General features: G+C 43.7%; 2 protein-coding genes across 9 annotated transcripts in view; one reads left to right on the top strand and one right to left on the bottom strand.

Moving 5' to 3' along the window:
• The first annotated feature begins 279 nt into the window (after nt 1-279).
• Nucleotides 280-20847, top strand: LOC104364705 (serum paraoxonase/arylesterase 2). Of its 4 annotated transcripts, none has more exons than XM_042801707.1 (10): nt 419-530; nt 4279-4349; nt 9115-9170; nt 9967-10132; nt 11297-11423; nt 12249-12449; nt 13109-13190; nt 13705-13833; nt 14772-14940; nt 19328-20847. In XM_042801707.1, the coding sequence occupies exons 1-9, from the start codon at nt 445-447 to the stop codon at nt 14928-14930; spliced, it is 1077 nt and encodes a 358-aa protein (XP_042657641.1). In that variant the 5' UTR covers nt 419-444; the 3' UTR covers nt 14931-14940; nt 19328-20847. The 4 variants fall into 4 exon arrangements, with proteins under 4 accessions (XP_042657642.1, XP_042657641.1, XP_042657640.1 ...); XM_042801706.1 differs by lacking the exon at nt 19328-20847 and adding an exon at nt 15267-18110; XM_042801708.1 differs by lacking the exons at nt 419-530; nt 19328-20847 and adding an exon at nt 280-382 and having other exon boundaries at nt 14772-18110.
• PPP1R9A (protein phosphatase 1 regulatory subunit 9A) overlaps nt 19557-25095 on the bottom strand; it is a 150357-nt gene continuing 144818 nt past the window's right edge. For all 5 annotated transcript variants that reach the window (XM_042801701.1, XM_042801704.1, XM_042801703.1 and 2 more), the window contains one exon: nt 19557-25004. In XM_042801701.1, coding sequence (XP_042657635.1) covers nt 24792-25004 — 213 coding nt within the window. In that variant the 3' untranslated portion in view covers nt 19557-24791. The remainder of the gene's footprint in view (nt 25005-25095) is intronic.

Here is a 25095-nt window from a genome sequence, read left to right on the forward strand (position 1 = left end):
TTTAATAACAGTATCTGGAACTTGGTCCGCCTGCCTCTCACACAGGTACTGTAACACGGCGCCTGCAGAGCGGCGCTGACCCGGGCTCCTTCCACCCTTCTCCCCCTGCCCCTACGGCTTGTTGCCGGGGGCTGACGGCGCCGTGCTCGCAGGGAAAGCCCCGCGTTTTCCGCCGCGCTCGCTGATGGGGCGGGGGGTGCTGGCGGCGGGTGTGTGGGGCGCCGTGCCCGGGGGCGGCCCGGCCCGGCCCGGCCCGGCGGGGCGGGACGCGGCGGAGGCGGGAGCGGGGAGCGGAGCGGGGAGCGGCCATGGGGAAGCTGCTGGCGGTGGCTCTGGTGGGGATAGCGGCAGCCTTGGCGGTGGAGCGGCTGCTGGCTTTTCGGTGAGCCGCCCGGCGAGCGCGGGCCGGGGGGGGCGGCGGGGCCTCGGAGCTGCCGGTGCGGGATGGGGCCGGGCCGGGCCCGCCGAGGGGCAGGGGCGGCCGGTGCGCCCCTCCGAGCGCCCAGGCGCTTCGGCTCCATCTCCGGGGCGTAAGTTGAGCGAGGCTTTGCACGGGCGCGGCCGGGGGGGGAAGGGGTGGTCGTCATCGTCATAACTAACACCGTCGTTATCAAGGGAACCGGTTTTACCCAGAGAAAAACTAGGCACTGGCTTGCCCGGCAGCGCCCGTCTCATCCTTCACCAGGCATAAACTAACTTCAGGAGCGTTTATCCAGCGGGAATGCCGTTTGCAGTAAGGGGGATGTGAAATCCTCGCCGGGAAGGTGCTGGGGCCAAAGGGACAGGGTGCCCTGGGGCTGTGGGGCTGGTACCTCTGTTTTTGCAGAGGCTGCAGCTAACAGGGATGTGCCAAATCCGGTATCTGCGAGTTTACATCTCCTGCTGACTGGCCAAACAGTAGGTGGAAATCAGGTTGCCAGAAACTTGTGTTATTTTCTACCGAAGCTGACCTCTGGATAACAATAGTCCTTGCTACATAAGGTTTCCTCTGAAGGAGCACAGACTTCTGTGATCCTAAGTTGGGACCTGACTCGCTGTGAGCTAAAATACTCAGCCGTATCATGCTCCGTGTCATACACCTTATATCATGAGGTGTGAATGCGAATGCGAGTGTTACAGCAGCTTCTGTCCTGAGAGCTACTGAGCACATAGCTGGTTGTTTCAGTCCACAAAAACGATGGTGAATTACTATGTTGCAAGGCAGCTAGGCGGTTATAATTTTGCTCATGTCCAGAAGGACTCCAAATACATGCCTTCAAAGCAAGGACATCCAGCTAATTGATCATTGGGTAGACGGTAATTGTAGCTAATTACAGAAGGAGGGCTATACTCCCTGGACTGAGATACCTTGTGTAGGTGAGTTTGTATCTTGCACTATATCCCCCTCAAGTGTTAGTGCTAACCAGGGCGGTAACAGGACCCTCCTGCCCTGGAGCTGCACAAACTGGGATGGGGGAGCTGGAAAAGTCTCCTGGGCTTTAGTGGGGTGAGCCATTTCAAAGCACTGTGATGAGCAGGGGACCTCACATCCCATCCAGATTGAATGAGCAAATGCAATATGGGGAATCTGGTAAAGTAGAGTCTCCTGACAGGAACACGACCCCCCCATCTCTGTAGCTCTCTGGGGGTTTTTCCTGTGTGCTGTGTTTTCAGCAAACTGCAGCATAGCAGCAGTCTTAAGATGGTTGCAGAGTTTGGAAACACACAACTTCAGATAACAAAGTACTCTAAAATAATTTAATACAGCCTTGAGAGGAGAAACTGTGGGTAGTGTTAACTCTTGCCAGGCCTCTCTGTTATCTATCCCCCACCCAGAAGGTAGGAATCCAGCAAAGACTTTTTGCTGTTCCTTCTGAGTTTGGTATATTGTGTCCAGATAGTATGACACAAGAATACATTAAATGCTTAAAAGATAAAGCATGAATAATTATTTAAAAACTCTTTAAAACTTAATTCTTAACTCAGATTTGTCTATGCATCTATTATACTCTTGATAGCTATGAAATGGACTTGAATAGGGTTTGTGCAGCAGAAAACAGATGAAGTTCTTGTGTGTCACCAACTGAAATTACACTGATTCCCTATTGACATTTGAAATTGCTAATTCTTCTCTGAAGAAAGGTCTGAACTAATTTGTAAAACTTGAATGTAAATTGTACTATGTTACTGTTTTCCCCCAAACAATATGCATGTGATATTATAGTTCATATATATATATTTATGTATATGCACACACAGTGTTATAATTTCATAATGCTCTGTACTGATACAGTGCTCAGCTTGCATACTGTGTTCAAAACAGCAGTGTGCTTCCAGAAGGATGCTGGCAGTTTGAAAAGAATTTGGAGCAAAAGCAAAAATAAGAGGTGATTTTCAGTCCTGTCAGGAAAAAAAACCCCAAAGATCTGGGACTGGTTAGAAAGAGGAAAATTGAAAGAGAGTTCTTTGGTATGCAACAGGTTGCTGCTGAAAGAAAGGGAATGACTGAGGTCTGTGTCTCAGGGAGTGGGACAGCGGGTGGAAGACCGAAACTGGAAAGAGCGACTGGGTGGGAAAAGGTGCTGTGTGCTGCATTGCACCAAGTAGAGAAATTCCTGCTTTTTTTTGAAGTTGCAAAGTTGCATCCCCCACAGTTTGCAGGTCCACTGTGTTTTCAGTATGGCCAGTTAGTTATCTAGGCCATCTGGCTTCGTAGCTACGGCTGTCTGAGCCAGATAAACTGACACATTTTGGAAAAGCTTCTATATGTGCTGCAGGCTTGGGACCAGTGTCCTTCTGAATTACTCTCATTCCAGCCCATGAAGTGTTTCCCTGGGAATGGTGTCAGGATACCATCATCCCTCATTGGCTGCTGGTGGAATTCCTGCTGTGCTTTTGGCACTGGGTGGCTTGCAGTCTGCCCCGGGAAAGCTGATGCAAGGAGGAAAGGGAAAAGCCCTAAGCAGGCAGCAGTGCAAACTCTGGGCATGGTCGCCCCGAGCCAGCCTTGGGGGCCAGTAGTTTGGCTATGCTGGGGGTGAGGGGGGAGCTGATATCCCTCCTATGCTGCTGTGGGCTGGGAGCCAGTGTAATTCTCTGTCAGAACTCCTGAGCTGGGGGAGAGGGCTTGGGAGAGTTTAACTTGGCTCCTTTCCCTTCTTGTCCTCTGCCCTTTTTACCTTTTTTTTTTTTTTTTTTTTTTTCTGGCTTTATGTTAACAACCTGTGTCAATGATACATCATTGAAGCTATTTACAATTCATAATTGAGTGATTAAAAAAATGCAGGACTGAGATACCATATGTTGCTCAGCTGTATCACATATTTTTCATACCACAGACTGATACTGCTGTTTAGTTTATGTTTATGCCTACACTATAACATAAACACGGCTAGGTTTTGCTATGGGATCTTTGCATTCAGAATTTCCTGTGGTTGGAGCAAGTAGAACCTCAATATGTACATATGATTGGCATACAAAGTAGTAATTATGTTATTTTAAATGATTTCTTTTGGGAAAAAGAAAAAAAAAAAGGAAAAAAAAAAGGAAGAAATATTCTAGTATGCTAGCTTGACATTTTTACATAGAAACACAACGTATTTTCTTACGGCACTGCAAACCAACATGGTCTGTATTTGCTTGTCCAGTAAAGTATGAGGCACTGATCAAATTTTGTGGGCATTCAGGAATGAAATAAGCACTGCTGCAGGATAATACTCTGCATGGGTACCGGGAGAGAAGAGGAAAGGACAGTCTAATTGCTGAAAATCGTACTACCAAGTCCTACCTGTTGTTAGGAAATGGGTAGCCCTGCCTTGCAACAACGCTATCGCTACCTTTGAATGTGAACTAAGAAATTAAGAAAGAGCTGGTGGCCTGGTCACTGAAAATAGCTGGTGGGCTGGGGTAGAAGGCCGCCCTCTCCTCATCTGAAACGCTGGTTCAAACTGCAGGGTGCTACTATATTTAGGTGGCTGAAACCTGAAGAAAGTGTGGCTGTGTTATTTTATCATTTGAGCTGCTGTGGGTCATGAAAGCTTGCTTCTGAAGCTCATGAACAAAGTCAAGTTCCTGAAGTTATTTAGTGTGGGAGAATCACTTAATTTCTGGACATGTGTAACCATCGCAGTGATTTAGAGCAATTGCTGTTGTCAGTTCTGGGTTTTGCTTATTCAGTGTTTTACGGCTGATCTGTTGTTGTGATATGGCAGACAATAAAACTAAGATAAAGCTATGCTAGGAACGTTACCTGTTTTAAAACTGGCTGTGTGCTGTTAACCCTACTTTTTCCTCTTGCAGGAACAGACTCAATGCTTCACGGGAAATATCCCCAGTAAACCTCCCGAACTGCCAGCTCATTAAAGGGATCGGTACGTGCTCAAAATAACTGAGTGAATCACTTTTGTCCAGCCTTACTTTGCAACTGCTTCTTAAAGCCAGCTTCCAAGCTTTATCCCCAAAACAAAGTGCTAATTTGACTTTCATTTGTTACTTGGATTTTGAGGTAGGGAGAAACTGTAGGAAGGAAATTATACTGAAAAACTAGCTAGTTTGGTATAATACTTTTTGCCTTTGCTATTTAATGTTTCTATTCCTTTTCTTGAAAATGAGTACCTTGCAAACACTTCTCCTTCGATAAGCCACTTAGGAAATGACTTGGCTTTTAGATGAGGGTGTGCTGGCTCTTCAGGCAGGTACCTACTGGTGGCTGTCAGCTGGTGACAGCTTGAAGATAGGACATGCTGCAAGGGTGGGAGCTTTGGGAGAAGGCCACAGGCTTGTGGCGAAGGAGCAGCTGCTAAACATCAGGCAGGGTTGCCCACCTTAGCCCCTCGTTTTGCTGAGATTTAGGAGTTTAAGAGTGGGCTGGTACTGACCTGTGCAAACAGCAGGCGGGAGCTTGGTGTGGTTGGGCAATTCAGCCCTGTGGTTTCAAAGAGCAAAGGGTCATATTTGTCATTTTAGTCTGGTTTGCAAAGAGGTTTAACACTGTGGCGGAAATGTTGACTTTGTACTTTGGGTCACGTGTTTAGCACACAGCAATATTTCTGTTGTTTTTTTCTCTCCTTTTAGGATGACCAGAATATAAAATGGATAGCTTTAAAATTGATCGCATTTTTGTGTCTCCCTCTCCCTCAAATTGTAACTTTTAAACTTCATCCAGGCTTAATGTCTGGGGGTTTTCTCTTCCTTAGTATTTTTGGAAATGTCTTGAATTCTGTTGAAATTTGCCTGGAGTTTGTATGTGTGAAAAGTCATTAGATGAGCTTTAAGAGCTTTGCCTTTGAGCTTACTGAGTCACTGTGCTGATTTCATAAATTTTGTTTCTTGTGTCAGGAATCAAACAGCTTTGTAAAGTCAAATTACTGCCATGAATGAGTTTGTGCAGAGTTGCTTTGGCTGAGGTTATGTGCAGAAAAATTGCATTTGAAAACACTCCCCAGATCTTCTAGATTGAGCTGTACTCTACTCATACAAGACTCTGAATAATGCTTGTTTGATGGCGATTAATATAAAAATAATTTCTGAGTAATTCTTTTGAGCATATCACCACTGTAATCTTTACAAGACTTTTTGCAACATGATTGCCCTGTTGAGGAAAGAAGAAAAACTAGAAATTCCAAATACAGTTGTGTTTAATTTCTGAACAATATCTCATTTTTGGTGCCTGACATTTACATAGAGATTAGGTGAATTCTGAGAACCCGGCTCTGCTCAGAGGCAGCGGCAGATCAATTTACTGAGCTTCATTTCTGCTTCTCTCTGTTCTCCTGTAACACTGTCTCTTCACACGGAGCTCTACACCTCGCCTTAGCTTTGCTCTGCCATTTGCTGCTCTGTAGAAAAATTAAAATGCCAAAACTTAACTCAGCAGGTCCAATGTGGCAGGAATAGAAATAAAAAAGGATTGGTGCAAATTTAAAAGTTCGTATGTTCCCACAAACATTTTCCAAAGTTAATTTAATATGACTCTGTGTGTGTGTATGTATTACTTGGGGACCAAGAAGCCTAAAGTTTAGATGCTGCCTGCGTAGCACTATTCAGACAAGGGCTTTTGCAGTATTCTGCTCTGTCAGGGTGCTCTTGTGGGTGACTTTGTGTAAGGATCTTTCTCCATGGACATACTGGTCCTGATAGGCATTCTTCCTTTAAAATACTATGACAAAGTTGAATAAACACTCTTTATTTTAATATTTAAAATAGTTCTGGCCTCTTAAGTGGCATAGGTAATGAGCTGGATCATCTCTGAACAAAATTATCTTAAACTATTCTGTCCATGGAAGAACAGGCATCTGGTACAGTCTGTTGTAATTATGTTAAAAGCAATGCATCTGTAGTAAAGGAAGAAAATCCAGAGTAAGTGGAAAAGTTTCCTAGTGGACCCTTTTCTTTCTACACAATTTCATCTTTTCTGTCTCTCTCTCTTTTTTTTAAGACCTTGGTCTATTCTGTTTGTCAAATATTGTGCAATGTAAGCACAGATGCAAACGTTGAACAAACCAGTAAAAAACAGCAGCTTGTCCTAAACGTCATTCACAGATATGTAGAAAAGGCTAGAGTTGTAGAGTAAACAGTATCTTTTGAATTATATGAGTGTCTACTCATGTTACTGGTTTATAATAAACTAACCGTATGTCCTGAACTTATTCCTAAAGTTCAAGAAGCTACTATAGAGATTGCTAGAAATACTTGCATCTTGGAATAATTCATGGGTTATAGGCAAACTAGTCACTTGCTTTTGGACATGAAATCCAGTTTTTTTTTTTTGTTTGTTTTTGTTTTTTTTTTTGTTTGTTTTTTTTTTTTTTTTTTATTAGGTGTACCTGCAGAATACTTCATACAAAGATAAACTAAAGAACAAAGACAACAAAAACATTTCTAGGTTAGGCAGTAATTTTTCTCAGTATCTTTAATTTTTTTTAAATGCTGCCTATTCAGATAATTCTACGGATGGGCTGGGTTTGGTGGTACAATTAAGCAATATAGTGGAGGTGGCTGTTAGCTAATAAATCAGTTCCTAACTTTCCTGTCGCATACAGAGCCTGTGACAACAGCCCAGAGCCCTCCCAAAATGGGGCCCCCGGGGAGAGCTCAGGAGCTTCCCCGTGCCCAGCTGTGTGTCTCCATCTCCTCCTTGCCACCTTGGTGGTCCCAGCTCAGCAGGATTGTGCTGAATCAGCATTTTGTTGCTCTTCCAACAGTGCTTGCTCTGCTCTATACGTACCAGGTCCTGGCTGAGAAGTGGCCAAAATGTGCTTTGCTGGGCAGTTTCTTTCAAAGTAGTTGGATGCGGAGCTCTCCTTATCCTTCTTCCACCAGCAACTTGTACTTTTTAATTATCTGCTCCCAATTAGCCTGCTCATCTTTCTGCCTGGCAGCCTCACTAATTCAGTAGCGATAAATGATTATATCTCTGTTTATTCACTTACCCACGTGCTCTGCCAGTAAAAGCTGTCTGTCCAGCTCATGTCACCATGGTAATTGAACCTCTCAGCATTTATTTATGCTGATTATTTATGTTGCAGTTGGGGAAGTTGAAGTGGGAAATCACTGCTAACCCCATTTTATAAATAAGCCCAGACTCGGAGAGACCGAGAGCTAAGGCAAAGAAAAGGAGATTGTTGCTTAAACTAGGTCGTGAGCTGAGCTGAAAAAAAAAAACACAATCAAAACTTTAGTTGGAGAACATAGGCTGTAAATGTCTCTGGGCACATTGGTGCTGATGTCTGCCTCCTGCCTGAGCCCAGCTAAAATTCAGAACCAAAACCCAGGGGGTGGGATAACAGGGTGGCTCCCCTAAAAATGCATCTTCAGACCTTTTGCTCTTCGGAAGACAGGGATGCCTCTCTCATTAGTGTAATGGAGTAGAGCAGAGGCTCACTGAGGCTGTGGAGGAGCTGGCCCTGTCCCTGTGCCCTGTCCCTGAGGGAGAAGTCATGCCACTGCGTCTCCCCAGGGCTGAGATGGGGAGAAACTTTTCTGGATGGGTGAACTTGGGGATCTGGTTGCTCCCCACAAGGGTTCTTCAGCAGCTCCAGGATAAATTACAGCCCAGCCGAATTAGTGCCAGGATAAATAGGAGTTATGTAAAAGCAGTCAATAAACCCAGCCTGAATTTGCAGGTGCTTTGTCGGGAGGAGGTGCTGAGGTGCCAGGGACGGTATGACCCATGTGGGGTGGTCTGTGGCCGAGCAGGAGGGGATGCAGAGAGATGGGACAACCTGGGTGGAAAACCTTTGTGTTGGTGCCTCTGTTAAAGAAAACCTGCAGAACGATTTCCTCCTTTAAGCAAACGCTCCTGGGTGGGTTTAATCCAGCCATCATCTGGAAAGTGGCTTGTGGGGAATGCTGTTTGTGCTGGTGATTTGGGGAAGAGAGGGGAGGCTTCTCAGGAGAGCAGTGAAAATGTGGGATAGCAAATGTTCTTTAGCATCAGACTAAAAGCTATATGGAGAGTGCTTGATCAAAGCCTAAAATTGCTCTAGTGTTCTTACTAAAGGGATTTTATTGTATTTTATTGTATTTTCCTAGCAGGGAAATATATTACAGGAAATACAGGATCTGGCAATATTTGAAATGCTTGCCTGCAGTTAAAACTGTGGTCTAACTATTAAAACCCTTAGCTATTAAAGATCTAGTAGGTTCTCTGTCACTTGAGAGCTTTAACTAAATAGTTGGCAATCCATCTTAGTGAAGTGTCCCAGCTCAGCCAGGAGAATGAGTGTGTGCAGTTCCCAGAGCTGCCTTATGCAAGCCTGTGGGCTGAGTGATGGGTACGGTCCTGCCCTGAAAAAATCTCATGATCTGTGCTGATTGCGTGCTGCAGAACACTAATCTCTGAAGTGGGTGATTCATCCCACGCCTCCCTGGGGCACACGGAGCTGGGCAGGAGACTGCCCGGCCGCTGCTGGGGCACCCCTAACCCCCCCAGAAAGAGGTGAACCCCAGTACTAGTTCCTAACCTGGCGTGCTGCTGCCTTCTGCTAGCACTTTTAATGAGATGAGAACTTTTCTGCTGAAGTTCATTGCTTGGAAAGGGACATTCATGAGAGTTGGAATTGTACTAAAAAGGAAGATTTTCGATGGGGAATATTTAATGTCATCTGAAAATCCCTATTTATCTCTGACTTGCAGAAACTGGTTCAGAAGACATCGACATACTTCCCAATGGACTGGCTTTCATCAGCTCCGTAAGTGCTCCTGCCCCCTCCCCATGCAGGAGCTTGCCTGCTTCCTTATCTACAGGAGCCATAGGTGAAAATTACAGGATAAACTCCTTTTTCTACAAGGCTGGCTGGCTCCATAGGAATGGCTCAGACTTGTGTTGGCTTAGCCGGCATGTCCTTCTGCTTGAGCAAGTGAACTTCTTGACACTGAAGTGGTGGTGGTGGCTCTGACACGTGTATCCCATTGTGCTGGGTTATCTACCCATGTAACCTTGAATTTTTCATTCTGCTTCCTTGAAATGTTGAAATGTCAGAATGTTAAACCTCTCCCTTGTTAAGAAGGTGTGTTATTCCCTATCTTTAAAAGAAAATCTGATTTTGTGTGTTGATTTTGTTGTTCCTGATTTTTTTTTTTTTTTCAGCCTTTAGGACATAGGTTTTCAAGCTTTTCTGTGCAGTTGGGATGCCTAGCAATTATTTTCTAAAACAAAAGCTGATGTTTTCATCTACGTGCTCCAGGGACATCCGGGGAGTGATAACGTTGCAAAATTCATGCCAGAAATCACGAGCTGTCGCACTGCTGCTGTTCCTCGTGGCCTCACCACCTTGGGTGCAGTCGGTGGGGCTGCACTCCCAGTTTGTTCCCACCGTGTGTCTGTTCGCAGAGTGGGTTGGCATACGGGGAGCAGCGATGCCGGGGGGAGCGGCAGTGCCTTGGGCAGGGCCCCCCCGTGCCCGCCCCGCAGCCTGCTCCAGCGCTTTCGGCCCTGTGATGCTTCCCTTGACCCAGGAATGATTTCCTCATGTCTTGATTTTACAGGGCTTGAAATATCCAGGAATCAAGAGCCTTGCACCAGACAAGCCAGGCGAAATATTTTTGATGGATGTGAATGAAGACAATCCCAGAGCAGTGGAACTGAGAATCAGCCGAGGGTTTGATCTGGCGTCGTTCAACCCTCATGGAATCAGCACCTATGTAGACAAATGTAAGGAGATCTTTAACTCGAGGTGGTGGCAAATATCAGCCTAAAGAGCACAAACAGAAATCCTTTTGCAGCCTTGCATCGCACCCCCAATAGCCTGCGCTTGCTAGGAAAGAAAAAGTTTTTGGGGCTTTTATCTTTGTTGGGTTCTTTTCAAAATGTCAGCTGCTAAAGCAAACACCTTTGCACATAATCTCAGGCTGCCTGAGACAGAAAGATGTCCGCTAAATTGAAAGGAAAGAAAACATGGGAAAAGTCTGAGGAGTTGAAAACTACGCAAAGTGTATTTTACCGATTTACATCTGTGTTACCCTGGGGTCAAGGCTTTTGAGGAGCCACACACTTCACCAACTAGTAGTGAATGGAGACTTTTGTGACTACACAGTAAATTATCAAATCTCCATAAATGACCAAAATCTCTGCTACTCTGTGGCCAAGCCATGTTCTCCTCTGCAACACATGTTCTTCTACAGCAGGGTCTGACTACCAATAAAATACCCTTCATGATCTCCTTCCTCTCTTTTTCCCTGTCATTTCCCTGGGGATTTTAGCAGGTCAGTTAGAAGTCTGCAAATATTAAGAAAAAGAGAACCATTGCTGCAGCTTGACTTGTGTCCTCATACAGTCCCCCTTTAAGGAGAGGTGTTAGAGAAATCAGTGGTGGCTAATTTAGGGTCTCACCAGAAGGACTGGGCAGAAGAACTGCAGCCTTACACAGACTACAGGAAAATGGTTCTGCCTCAGTTTTCTCAGGGATTGCAGTAAGTAAACCAAAGAGCCCAGACTGGCTGGGCTACAAGGTCTCCTTCCTAGCTGACTGTGGCTATCTCATGCAACCAGTCACTGTAGTGCATCAGATTGCAAAACCCAGGGGCTTGGGTACAAGTATGAACCCACAATTTCTTTGTTCCTTGGTAGAAATAGCAAAAATGTAGTTTATACATCAGTTCCCTGCAAAGCGAGCGCAGGAGGAGTAGTTGGAGATCTGGATCCAGTTGCAGTGGCATCCTGCATTACTTTGGTATTTATCCTGCCTCTGAAGAGCCATGAGACAAATTCACTGAACCCAACATGTCCTCAGTACTAGAGGCTGCTTCAGAGCTGTGTGTGCTCAGCCACGCAAACTGTTGCAGAGAATTCAGCTGTTTCCATTTCTTTTTTTTCAAGATGACACCGTGTACCTCTTTGTTGTGAACCATCCCCATCAGAAGAGCACAGTAGAATTGTTTAAATTTGTAGAAGATGACAATTCTCTTGTACACCTGAAAACCATTCGACACGACCTTCTGACAAGGTATTGGAGCCAAATACCATCTTCTACCAGAAGAACAGGCTGATTTGGTAAAATCCAAAGCAGGATGATCTTGATTTTAGGGTATTATTAATATGAGATACTTTCTCTTTAACCAGCTTTCCTGTTTCTCTTATTGATTACTTTTTGTCTGTGTAATCAAAAACTGTTTCTCCAATTTCTTCTGTAAATTAGATTTTAACAGTTATATCACTAAATCAGTCTTAGGTGCCCCAGTGATTGATGCTACTAAATTAGCATCTGTTTCTCCTTCTCTCATGTAACCTGCTCTCAGGTCATTGCAGATATGAATCTTCAGATATTCTATTATCCTGAATTTCATACACTGTAAAAATAAACATACTTTTAGCTTTTTCTATTTTTTTTTGTTGCATACAAATTTTTCTTGGTCAGTCCTACTGCAAAATGATTGTAAGATGAACAGAGCCTGATTCATAAAGTTGTCAGAACTCCTACCTGCTCTCTGATTTCCAGTTGAATGTAATTAAAAGAGAGGAAAAATTTCTGTGGCCTTATGGACAGGTAGCCAGATCTCCAGCTGATGCTGTATGGTCTCAGCCATGCAGGTCTCAGCACTGCGCAGTCCTGCCTCATATAAAAGAAAATAGAAGTAAAGAGGATCTAAATAACTCCGTGTCTCTCTGAAATACCATCTGTAATTGCAGCCCCTTTATGTCTGTGGGCTGGCCGTGTCCTGCCCAGCTTCTGGGCAGTCCTACGTGCTCCTTAATACCTCTCATTTCATTCTTCTATTTACTTTGCTCCCTTGCTCCCTCTCTATTTATTTTATTTTATTTTTTTTTTTAGTGTGAATGATATAGTAGCTGTGGGACCAGACAGCTTCTATGCTACCAATGACCACTACTTCTCCGACTTCATCTTGATGTTCCTGGAGATGTTCTTGGGTTTAACTTGGTCAAATGTTGTTTACTACAGTCCAGAAGAAGTTAAAGAAGTAGCAGCTGGGTTTTATTCAGCCAATGGAATTAACATTTCACCTGACAGAAAGTAAGTTTCTCCTTGCCTTAGGTTTTGTTTGGTCACACAAAAGAATCCCAAAATCCTAATTTGTACACGTGGTACTTCTGTGGTAGGTGTCTAAACTGGCTCGTGTAAGGCAACCTGTACTAAGACATCTGGAGTGTTTGTCAAACAGAAATCAGGTGTCTCGATCTTTAACTACAGGCAATGTTTGCTGCTTTGTGTGGTAGTTTATATGCAATAAGATCAAAGGTTGCTGCATTTTAACAAGCCGATACAGAAGTTTGTGTATATTGTTTGCAAGGATTAATGAGACAGGATTTCTGCAAGTGGGGAATGCTCTACAATCTTAAAGTCTGCATGACTGAGTTAACCTGTCTACACCACAGGACTGGTTATCTTAAATAGTAAAAAAAAAAAAAAAAAAAAAGCGTATCTGTGGATCTCCCAATCCAAGGCCTGCTTCAGTGTTGTAATGGAAGAACTGGCACAGTGTGAAGCTACATTAGCGTCTCAGCGGGTTGGCTTCAGTCCAGTGCCCTGTGGCCCGTTTGCAATGTCTGCTGCTGTGTGAGAATTGTGCGCTGGCACTCCTCACGGGAAGAGCGGCGCTGGCACAGGAGGAACTGGCTGTTCTTGGTGTCTGCTTACTCGTACACATTGCTAAGAGGTGCTCTCTTTTGAAGGTACATCTACGTTGCAGATGTGTTTGATCATAATGTCCATGTTATGGAAAAACATGCTAATTGGAATTTAACGCATGTGAAGGTAAGGTGCTGCTGTTCCATAAAAAAGCAATTTTGGACAGATTAGTAGTCCCCATGAATGCTTGAGATTTCAACCTGATCATGTGTGAAGTTCTGGTCTGGGTGGCTCCTGCTGTGGGTTTTCAGAGGTGCTGTGTGCCCTGTTTTGGAGCTTCAGGTCTTTCACCCTCACATCAGCAGAGGGGGATGCTCCAGTGTGCTGTAGAGCCGCGGCGGAAGCCTGCTCCTGTCAGTGTGGGTCAGACCACGCAGTACTGAAGCAGTCAGCACTGGCCTAGGTGTGAATGAGCCCATGGGGGAGGCTCAAAGCAGCAAGCAGGTTTCTTACAGCATAGAGGAGGGGGATGAAGCATACCGAGAGAAAAGAAAAATAGCACTGTGGGAGAAAATATTCCTTAAAAAATTGGTCTGTGTCAGATTAGAGTCTTGGACAAGTCTATTGGTTATGCTATAGTTTGCTTCCAGGACTTCTGATAGCTTTAACTTCTCTCTTGTTTTTCCTCTGTGTTGGATAGACGCTGCAGCTGGACACTCTGGTCGATAACTTGTCTATTGACCCTTACACTGGAGACATCTGGATAGGATGTCATCCCAATGGGATGAAGCTGTTCTACAATGATCCTGAAAATCTGCCTGCCTCTGAGGTGCATTTTGGGAGACGTCACTGGTTTCTTGGCTATGTCTGTGCCAGAACGTTGCTCAGTTCAAATCACCCTGCTATAACTTAATTCTGCATCACATAGACAAGCACCTGGCCAGCCTCTGTAAAAGCAAAGACCAAGCTGGCTTCCAGCTTCTGCTCTTGAGTGGAAAGCCTGAACAGCATATACTCACTAACAAACACCTATTCAGATCCCTAGGAGGCAACTGAATAATTTCCACCCAGTAGCTCAGTCATTCTGGACTTCTCAGGCTGCTTTCTGTACAGCTGTGGCTGTGCAATCAGCTTTTGATGAACTGTGTTAATTACCGAGCCAGCACCTCTTTGCCAAACAAAAAAATAATTGACTGAGTTCAAAGCATGACCAGAAACGTTAGCACTGGAATGATTTATCTGTGCAAGTGTGGTTCATCAGTAGGTGACACTGTAATTCTTCTTCCCTTCTGAAATCAATGAAGTACTGGCATCAGCGCACTAGTGGCTGCGAATGCAGGTGGCTGGTTTGTGTCCGCTTGATTTCAGCCTTGTCTGAAGCTCCTCATAAGACACTTTTCAAAATTATTATGTTCAGTAGCAGTAGATTTATGATACTAGGCAGTTGTTTGTCTGGAAAAAAGGATGAAAATGAAAGACATTAAGAAACTTTTAGGCTGGAAAAAACTGCATGTTCCCAGTGCTGGGGATGACTGCCTTACTTACTGAGGTGGAGTCTCTGTTGCAAAACCACTTTAAAAAAAAAAAAAAAAATCAGTCTTCAGGACTGGAGGACCAATTTGTGGCCCTATCACAGGAATCACTTGGTTGCAGTTAGCAGCAGCTGATCAACCTAATTTGTTTAAGCTAACATACTGATGTTCCCTCTGTCTGTGGAGGATTTTCACCCGTGATGGTTTCAGCAGCTGTATCCCCCTTCTCCGGCAGGTCCTGCGCATCCAGAACATCCTCTCAGAGGAGCCTGTGGTGACGCGCCCCTACGCCGACAACGGCTCCGTGCTGCAGGGCAGCTCAGTGGCATCCATCTACAAGGGAAAACTGCTCATAGGCACGGTCTTCCACAGAGCTCTCTACTGTGAGCTATAGCTCATCGCGGGTAAGCTCTGCCACAGTGGAAAGGATTTAATTCCTTGGGAGCTCACTTAGTTTCTGCTAGATTTGCTAACCAGACTGTTCCAATAAACCTTAACTCGAGTAATGGAAATGTATTTTAGCCTTCCTCTCCAAAATGACATTTTTACGCAATAGCAAAGGAAATGGAACTGAAGGTGAGGAATCAGTTTATCTGCGTAATGGGGAGGACTCCATGTCAATAACAAGGAGTAACTTTGAAGTTCAGATTACAAACGACTAAGCTGTCAGACATTGAATTATCTGTTGCAACTGGATTTCTGTGTTTATTTTGTTTTGTTTTTTCCCCAGGGAAAACTGATTTTGTAAATGAAAATTGCTGACTACCAGTGTGGTGTGATTTCTTGTCACTGACCCCTGGCTTTCCCAGGGACTGTTCCAAGGGGCCTTCTTTCGAACCCTTCTGTCGGCTTTCTCTGGTGCTTCCAAAATCACTGGAAAGAGAATAAATGTTATTTCAGTCTCATTTCTTCCCCCTTCCCCCTTTAAGCCATTTCCTCACATTACTTCCGTTTCCTAAACTTGTCTTAATCCTGCTGAGAAAAGAGGTCATCACTTCAGCACAATTGCTTACTAAGTCTTCCAAAGGGAGTTTAAAAATGCATTTTTTTTTTTTTTCCTTAAAGTGTGGGAAACAACTCCTGGGCACCTTCAGTGAAAAGTGTGTTAGCAATTACTGTTGTCAGTCACAGTGAAGGGAGAATTTCTGGGTGCTCTGCCACAGTGACTACCCCCGAGTGTTGGTCACACATGCCCTGTGTTTAACCTCCAGTCTGCTCCTGCACAGCAGGGACCCGCTTCCCGTGTGCCCAGCAGCAGTTTCTGATAATGTTGTACACTGCTAAAAGACCTGTCCGGATTTCCATTAGCTGGTGTTTTTAGAATGGTGTTAGTTAGCAACTACTTGCAATAAACTGAATCGAGTGTTCTTTGAAGCTGGAAATCAGTTTTGCGCTTTCCAGGGTGCACAGCAAGACGCCAGTCTGGAAAAAGCTCCTGTTTGAGCCACCACTTGGTTTCCTGGCTGTGTAGTGAGCTCTTCTTTCATTTGTATAGATGTCTTTACCCACAGAGCAGATCCTGCTGCTCTTTTTGTCCTCTGAGCTCCCACTTCTCATCACTGCTCTGGTTTTGTGAGAGATGCTGACTCCACTAAAGGCTCTGTGTTATCGGTGGCAGCTCCCCTGTGGGGTTGCTGCTGTGCTGCCTGTACTGCTGCTGCTCAGCAGCTTGGCTGCCCCTCCAAATGGTGTCACCAGACAGACCTGCCCAGGGACCACCAGCCCCTCTGCATCCCTCAGCTGATGCAGTAGCATTTCCTCTCTGCTGTTCTCCCACCACTGTGTGAAGAAAAAAGGCAGGCTGCTCGTGAACCGTGAGCTCGGGGAGGAGAAAGAGCCAGTCGCTGGGTGCTAGTTGCTACTCTGGCTTTGCTGTTCCCTCCTGCAATCTGCTTCACCACCAGCCATGGCCCCTCTAATCTGGAGAGTATATGGAAAGTCCTGTACTTTAAAAACACAGGAGTGCTTCTGTGTATAAGACAGAGCAAATAATCTACTCTGTAGTGGCCTGAACACTGAGACAGGAGCCAGAGCATGTGCAAACCTTTGTCTTTGGGTTTTGTGGTTCTGGCTGAGAGGAGGCGTTACTGCGGGCCAAGGTTTGGGTAAGCAGTGGCCCTGAACAGCAAGTGTCTGTGCTGACACCTCTTGGCTCCTGCACCTTTCCTTTCTAACACAAACAAGCCTAATGGCTTTCATCCACTGGTATAAAGGACTTGCTGCTCCTTCTCCAAGGGAAAGGGACAGCTCTAACCAGAGCAAGGAGTCGGTGCCAGGGCTTGTGGCTGGGGCTGTATGGGAGGGACAGTACCATCCCCCTTCCTTTGCAGAGCTCCAGGGGGCTGTGGGTCTTGCCACATCATCTCCCATCCCCAGGGAGTGTCTGCTCCCCCCGAGTCCCCGTGCCGCCACCAGCTCACTGGCACAGACACTGTAGTGTAAGGCACGTCCCTGGGTGCAAGAAGTTGTGTGAGGTTTTATGAACTGAGCCAGGGGTATGCTGGCTCAGTCGCTGCACCATTCCTGATGCCGGCAGTTTCCCATCGCTGCCAGGACAGACAACTCTTTCACCCCGCGCAGCAATAGCAGTTGGTGGTATTTGTGATGTTTTGTATACAAATAGCACATGCTGCAGGGCTCTCGTAACGGAGAGAGGGGGAGACTTGAGTTTAGGGTTAACCATGCAGCTAATTGACCTTCTCTTGGGCACAGCCTTGCCTTAGTAGGTCTATGAACAAACTACGTTCATAGCTCCTTTCCAAAATGCCCAGAGTTGATCTGGGGGCTTGAGTCCTGCCCAGGGTTTACCGTCTGCCTATGAAAGCTTTGGTGACAGGGACTCACCTGTTTGGATCATGGTTTCAAGTCGTTTGCTAACCATGGTGTGCAGAGAGCCCTTCCACAGCGCAGGGTTGGCCCTGAAGGAGGGCAGCTTTTGTCTCATTTCTTTGCTGGACTTGCCTTTGGCATCAGCTGACTGAACCAAGCACTCAAGAATGTAATTTACTGTAACTCTGGCTTTGCCACTCCTTCCTTAGCAACTTCTGTCCCCGCAGGACATTTGCAGCTTCTCTGGGAAGTGGCGTGCTTTCCTACAGGGACTTGTAACCCATTTTCAGCCTTGAACAGACGTTGTTCCCAGAACCCAATCAAAAAAAAAAAAAACTGCCCTGAAGGAAATTCTCACAATAAGGAGAGGTTGGGCTATTAACTTGTTTGTGATTAGCCACATTCTCCACTAGCATTTAAAAATAATTATTTTAGGCTTGTGCCACTATTTATTCTCAAGTAAATTAAGTGCCATCTTCTAGAGTTAGCATTTTGCAGCAGTGGCAGTAACACAGCTGAAATACTGACCAGTCGCTGGTCCTGGATTTGCTCTCTGGTTGTAGAAGTGTAACAGCCAGCATTTCCCTCAGCATTTGCAGAAGTAACCCATCAAAACATTAACTTCATGCTTTCCAGTAGCTTAGAACATCTTCAGTTGAGCAAATCTACGTGTTGGATCTTGTCAAACTTCTAGTTTTTTGTTGGTTTTGGCCTTTCAGATAATAAAGAATGTGTTCACTTGTCACTGGCTTTTTTTTTCCTCTTTTTTAAAGTATTGCTGTACTGAAGGTTTTCCCAGCAGTCTGCCTGCAGACAGAAGCATGTGCAAGCAACCAGCCTTACCTTTTCCTAAGGTATTTGAGAGGTTGTAGGTAGGACTTAGTACCTGCTACTACTAACAGAACAATTTTGAATTTTAACCCAAGGCAAGAAGATTTGGAAGCCCATTGCCAACCTCCTCTAAGGGTGTCCCAGCCTCGCAGTGCAGAGGTGGGAATTGAAGCTGGGCCGCTGTGCATTAAAGTGGTGCTTGGCAGGCCAGAAACAGCAAGCATGCATTTTGCAGCAAAAGCAATGCTGGAGTGCTGCTTCTACCCCTCGGCATGAAATCACCCCTTGATAAAACTCACTGGCAGCCTCAGTGGAGAAACAGCAGCGGAGGAAGATGCACCTCAAGCCTGGCCTCCCAATTACAAAGTAACCTGCACAGGGAAAATCGGGACTTGCAACCCCAAGGAGGGCATAACCCATCATCTTTTACAAGCTACAGAGTCTGGAGCAGTTCTGGGCATTTTAGAAACAAAACTGCAGGTATCTGAGACAACTTGCACAAACAAGGACATATGCCTAGATGGCTCCAGGCTGAGGAAGCTGCTGAGCAGACACATTTTACATGTCACACGTGGACTTACAGCCTCCTTAATATACCTATTTTAATTAAGATAATAATTTTATGGATTGAGGATTCTTTTATCTTCTTGCAGGTGGTGGTCATATTAGCGGAAAGATGATTCAGCGGTTGAGAAACACAGACAGTGTTAGACAGATTAAGTGCAGAGTATTTGGCCTAGATTCTGCCAGATGTAAATCCACTGAAATGACTACACAAATCGGACAGTCTGTGCCCTCTGCTTTTCCCTAATTGAATCCTTTATTAAAATCAAATAAATAAAGACATATTAAATGCTCAGCAGAAGAACTGCTATACTTTGAATACATAAAAGGTCCATTATAACTAACCTACATTTGAGTGTAAAATGGTAAAATGTTTTTATATACCAAAACTAATCCAGGTCTTTTAAACTGACAAATGTTGACCATCATCGGCATGAAGGCAGCCTCTTTTTACATCAACCTGCTGCAAAAGATTGCACACTACATTTCATCTGCATATGAAGAAAAAAGGCCATTCTCTTTCCTTACTCTTTTTTTTTTTTTTAACTTCTGTTTATATAATTACAGATTGTAAATGAGATCTACTCAGAGGCCTGTGACTGATGCCAATACGGCCGAGAGCTGGAGTTAAAATAATCTTCAGCACTGAGCAGAAGGAAGGAAAGACCAATCAGGTCAAAGTCCCTGTCCTACCTGACCCATGAGCAACAGCTGTCCTGTCATGCTCACCATCTATTATTTCTTCTGAAATGACCAAGAAGCAGACAGGAAAGTGAGGACTCAATACAAATTCTAATAAAGATTCAGGATTTCTCGTTTTATTGCATTCGTTGTCTAACAACAATAATACTCATTGGCAAGAAATTTATTTACACTAACAAATTAACTTTAAACCACAAGGCTTTGTTGTTTATATTTAAACTGTAAGAAAACAAGGGGCCACCATGATGTTTTGTTTTGATGTCTCCCAATAACTAAATATTAACCAAAGTTATTTTGAGGAAAACTCAACAATCTAGAGAAGTTTCTATCAACCAAGCACAAGAGAACAAGCTCAGACATGGCACCACTGTGTCCTTCATGCAGATGATCAGACACCAAGATGTACAAACAAAAAGTTCAGGATAACATGCACTTCATATACATTTGACCTCTTTAGAAAAAGAAAAGCAAAAGGAAAAAATCTGAAGCGCAACCACCTCTTCAACCATATAAAAAGAAACAATGTAAGAAGCCAATTTTTACAGTGAGCACAGTGCATTTTAGTCTTTTAGCTGCCTGGTCTTCTAGCAATATATCTAACACATGTCAGTGACCAGTGAGTTACCATTGCAACATGACTGGAAAATACAAAAGCAGTTGTTCAGACAGTAAATGTGTATGGAAAAGTATAGAGTCAGAAGAGGCTGACTGTGCACTCCCCACTTCCAAATGGGTTGGCTACTCCTCGTATCTGGTACTCTGGGATCCCCCTTTCCTTTAGATGCTTCTGCACTGGGGCCTGAACCCATTTCCACTGGTGTCAGTGACAAAGCTCCCACCAGAAACCCGTCAGGAAGCTCAGGCTCCTGGGTTACGTGGGTTGGACCCGATCCCACAAGCTGCAAGCCTGCCTCACCTCTCCTCACTCTGGAAGAAGAAACCTGCCTAACTCAGCAGAGCACGTTTCACAAACCCTACGGCTTGTTCTTAACACAGCCCGAACTTCCCAAAGAAACGGGCAGCTCCGAGCACCACCGCCAAGCCTTCCAGCATGACACGCATTTCTGAAACCATTACTTAATGCCAACAGCAAAAGTATCAGTACTGCCAGTAAGTAACAGAAAGCTCATTTTATAGCGAAGGACTGGGGGGCTCAGTGTCATTCCTAAGGTGTCACAGCTTTGGAAAATCAGTTTTACAGGCGGAAAAAGTACAGTAAAATCCCTATGGGGGTTAACAAAAGGGACTGTGCAATCTGCAGGTGACCCACACTCCACTATGGTGAGAGGGTAAGTCACCTCAGATGTCACTCATAATCCTGCTCAAAAACAAGCTGTTGAAAGTGCTCTAATAAAAAACAAAGTTAGGGTTAAAAATATAAAAAAGGGTTTCCTTCCTAGAATACCGACACTCCAATGAATCAATCCCACCAATCTCCCACCCCCAAAAAACAGCCTGAGGATGACATGCAGAAGGGCCTGCAGAGGACCATTCTATATCCAGTCCTAACAAAGCTTTAAAAAATCTTCTGATCCGCAAAATACTTAAAACCCCACAAGGCAAGAGTGAGCAAAGCTACTGGCACAGAGAGGGTGAGCACGCTGGTGAGACCGAGGGGCAGTGCTCCGCTCGTCGGAGCTCGCACAGCTACTGACATGCCAACTGCTACTAGTGCAAGGTGAATTGGGTATCCACGTATGTAGATATGCATGTACACACACAAAACCATACGTGTTTATTTAAAGAGAGAATCAAGCCACAAATCTCTTTAACATTTCTAGAAAGACTGATTTCATTATTTTCAATCACCAATTTAACAAAACTAAACCAAAACCAGCTAACTGCTCTGTGCACTCTGCTGAGACACAGAGTCTGTAACTCTCTGTTGAAGGCGTACAACTTAATTAAATCTGTGCTGCTTTTTTCAAGTGCCTGGTTTTCCAGTATTTTGGACCATAACATAGGTTTCCTGAGGTTTTCAAGTGAGGGGAAGCACAAGATGAGGGAAATGCTATTGAAAGGGTCCAGCCCCTTTATCACTTTGTTTGATGATAGTGCAAGGGATGAGGCCACACCTAAGAAGAGCAAGATCAGGTTTGATTTTTGCCTTGACAGTATTTTCTCTCTGTAAACACACAGCTAAGAAATCAACATGAGACTTAATTCTTGCCAACTTCCCCTAATTTTCACCTAGGTGTAAAGATGACACAGACACAGATGGCTAGAGGCGTGGAACCACCACACTGCCTGCACAGCAGTTCAAAGATGGCCAGGCAAGTCAGCATCCTCAAAACTGCTTTAGCTCCACAAATAAATACGCAAAAATAGGCAACAGTTACATTTGCAGGTAAGCCAAAAGAGAAAAGGCTTTCCAGTTATTTAGCATGGAATATCTGTTTCTTCTTATTACATCAAAACCCCACATTAGTCTGACTTAGCATTGGTTTACAGAAAGTTTAAGAATGATGGGATATCCGTATCTTCTGTTTCATGTATGTCATTACACAATACAAGGGGAAAAAATGCAACAAAACTTCAAAGGTCCTGTAGAACAGTAACAGAAGTTTCAAACCATGCTACCTTCATCTGTTATCCAGTGACATTTCTGCACATTCCAACAATGAGCTACCATACTTAATAAAAGGAACCACATAAATCTCTTCTATCACAGAAAGAAGAGCAAAATTCTTGACATTGCTTGCTTTGCTTAGCTTTCATGTGTTGATCAAAATGCATTTTATGGTTTAATTTTAAATTTAAGCTACCACTTTTTTTAAAGTTAGGTTTTTGTTGTTTTTAGTCAGAGAATAACAAAATAACATTACCACAAAGCAATAAAAACCCCCTGAATACTTAAAGGACTTAAGTCAAATTAGCTATTCTGCAGAATAAGAATCTGATTTACGAAGAGATCAACTCGGCACTGTTCTAAGCAGCAAGAATGAAAACTCAGTGTGTAATGCCAAGCAGTCTGCTCAGGTTTCTAAGAAAACAACATAAAACAGGGACACCACCTTAGATCACTATATACAACCACTTAAACATTACTACAATGTAAACATATTTTAAAAATAAAATCATCATTGAATACATTTATCATCATTGTATTTAAAATATTATATTTCCAGTTTCTTCCAGGTAACTTCTCTTACTCAAACATAAACTGATAACCTCCTAAAATAACAGAATTCTAGTTTTATGAGGCTGATAAACATTTGCATAATTTTTCTCCTACAAAGAGCACAGAAAAATTCACTGCAATGTGGAATTCTTGTTAGCAGGTATATTTTTTTGCCAGTGGTCTATCTCAAGAAAAATATCACAAGCCTTTAGAAATAGCAGGAAGTATCTTTTACAGCAATTTTGGTTTTAGATCTGAATAAAATATACATCAGAAACTTGTAGAAATTGGATTTGGAAGGAAAAATACAGCTAATGCTAAGTAGATCTGTTGTGTATTAATTTTGAATGAACTAGGCTCTCTCAGTTTACAAATCATTTTATACGTCAAAGAAATAATTAGGATCAAAAGAAATTTAACCATAAACATTGCACACCAACTGTTTCAAATCTGGGCTTCAGAGAGCTTTACAGACACAAATCTGAATGCCATAAAGCACAGAGCAGAAGAGAAACCAAGCCAAAACAAAACATTTTCTTCAAAAGAATTAAATATTTGCATTTTTTAGTCTGGCAAATTTTTAAGTTCAAGGTTCTAACTTTGCATCAACATGTTAAACGATTTATGGGCTGGCATGACCGGAAGAAGACTGCAACTTCCAGGATGCATGAAAGAGAAGGGATGTTTCTCAACTATAAATGCTGCTATGTAGTTAGCTTTGACTATAAAACAGTAAGCTAATACCTCTAGCTTCTCATTGTGGATATTTGCCTGTTGTCTGTCCATTCTTTTGAAGAAATATCGAATATTTTAATACCGCTTTTAAGAGGCAGTAACACCATGCAGTGCAAGCTATACACTGCTTCTGTCATAGTAAAAACTATGCAGCAGGCTTTGCCAATGGCCCCGTACACCAGGAAAACAGAAATCTCTGACAGATGTAACATGACCACTGCTAAGCCATCAATACATTCTCTAGCCTATGCCCAAAAATTCAGGTTTTGGTGGGCATATTCTTTAAACACATCAATCAAAACAGTTCATATATGGCAGCTGTGGATTTCGTAATCATCACCTCCATGGCAGCATGGATCTTAACAGCAATGTACTGAATTTAATTCTAACCAGAATCCCTCGTCTTCCTCTTCTTAAAGTGCACTTCTGTAAAAACTGAAAATCTTCAGCAGACTCAATTTGATAATCATTTCCAATAACAGCTTCATAACAGCACAGCACAAAGCTTATTGGAGAATCAAACTGAAGATGTGGTGTTTTTCCTGGAAAAAACAAACCCGAAACAAAAGAAGCCCAGTTTCCTGTTCAAAACATGTGAAAAAGAAAGCAGAGTGTGCTGTAAGAAAGTTGCCTACACACTGGGAGCACAATGAAATTTATACAGATCTATACGCTGTGCTCTAGTTAGAAATTCATCCTTGCTCATATATGTAAAGGATAAATGTTATCCTCAGATTTCTGTGTAAACCCACATAATCATTTAAGGCTTTGCCTCCTTCCTGGATTAACTATTGTACAGTTAACAGAAAGAGTTTCACCTCCTGTGTTTTACCCAGGGGGGATATTGACTCTCCTGTCTTTATCTCCAGTGTATAAGAAGTCACTGAACAGTTGTGTTTCCAGAGCAGTGTCACTTCAAGGTACTGATGCACGATGAAACTTACTCCGGCAGACAGAACTGAGTACCCAAACCCCATAAAGAAGCTGAACTTCCAGTTAGAAAATTAAGTCAACTCTTATCAGACAGAGCACAATTCCTTTTACCCAGCTGAAGAAATGTTCACCAATCATTTAGACTGGCCATCCTATTCAGAAGAGGTGAAGCAGTAGACCATGCTCCTCGGCATCATGCTGGTTACTGAAGTGACCAAACACATAGAGCTCAATAGAGAAGAGTAGTTTGGAAGGAAACACTGCCACACAAGTATGAAATCTGTTAGCTGTCAACAACAACAAAACAAACTGAGGGGCTGGGGTTGTTTCACATGGCAACAGCAACGAGCGTGAACTGGATACGCAGGAAAATAAAACTACACAATATAAATTTCCCTAGTCATTCTATGTATAGCCCCATTTCTCTGTACACACTCTTGTGTAATGAATACAAGAAAGCTGAAGGGGCACCAGAGTGGATAGGAGTTTCTCTTCCCTTGAAGTGCCTCCACTCTCCTAACACAGCAGCACTTCTGCTTATCACTGCTCATTAGTGCCCTCTGTTGCATCTGATGAAGACTTGTCTGTTTTCTTCGATTTTCTCTGCAGTTGCTCTTGTTCCTTCTTCCGAAGCTTTTCCCTTTGCTTTTCCATTTTCTCTTGAGCTTTGCGAGCTTTCTCCAAGGATGCTTTCATTTCCTTTAGCTTTTTTTTAACGATTGCTCTGTCCTGGGAAGATGTCATACCAAGAGCCTGAGGTGGGGAAAAAAAAAAAAAAAAAACAATTTAATGTAATGTATTTTTTTTCATATTCTAGTAATAACTCTTCTTAGGTAGAAGACTA

This window comes from Tyto alba, unplaced genomic scaffold (genome assembly GCF_018691265.1).
Source record: "Tyto alba isolate M040663 unplaced genomic scaffold, T.alba_DEE_v4.0 Super-Scaffold_38, whole genome shotgun sequence".
NCBI classification, from domain to species: domain Eukaryota; kingdom Metazoa; phylum Chordata; class Aves; order Strigiformes; family Tytonidae; genus Tyto; species Tyto alba.

Excerpts from the sequence above, each read along its gene's own strand:
- LOC104364705 (XM_042801707.1), top strand. The coding sequence starts at position 445 with ATGGGGCCGGGCCGGGCCCGCCGAGGGGCAGGGGCGGCCGGTGCGCCC. Across the intron at positions 4,350-9,114 it reads CCAGCTCATTAAAGGGATCG|AAACTGGTTCAGAAGACATC; the intron begins GTACGTGCTCAA and ends TCTGACTTGCAG. Across the intron at positions 10,133-11,296 it reads CAGCACCTATGTAGACAAAT|ATGACACCGTGTACCTCTTT; the intron begins GTAAGGAGATCT and ends TTTTTTTTCAAG.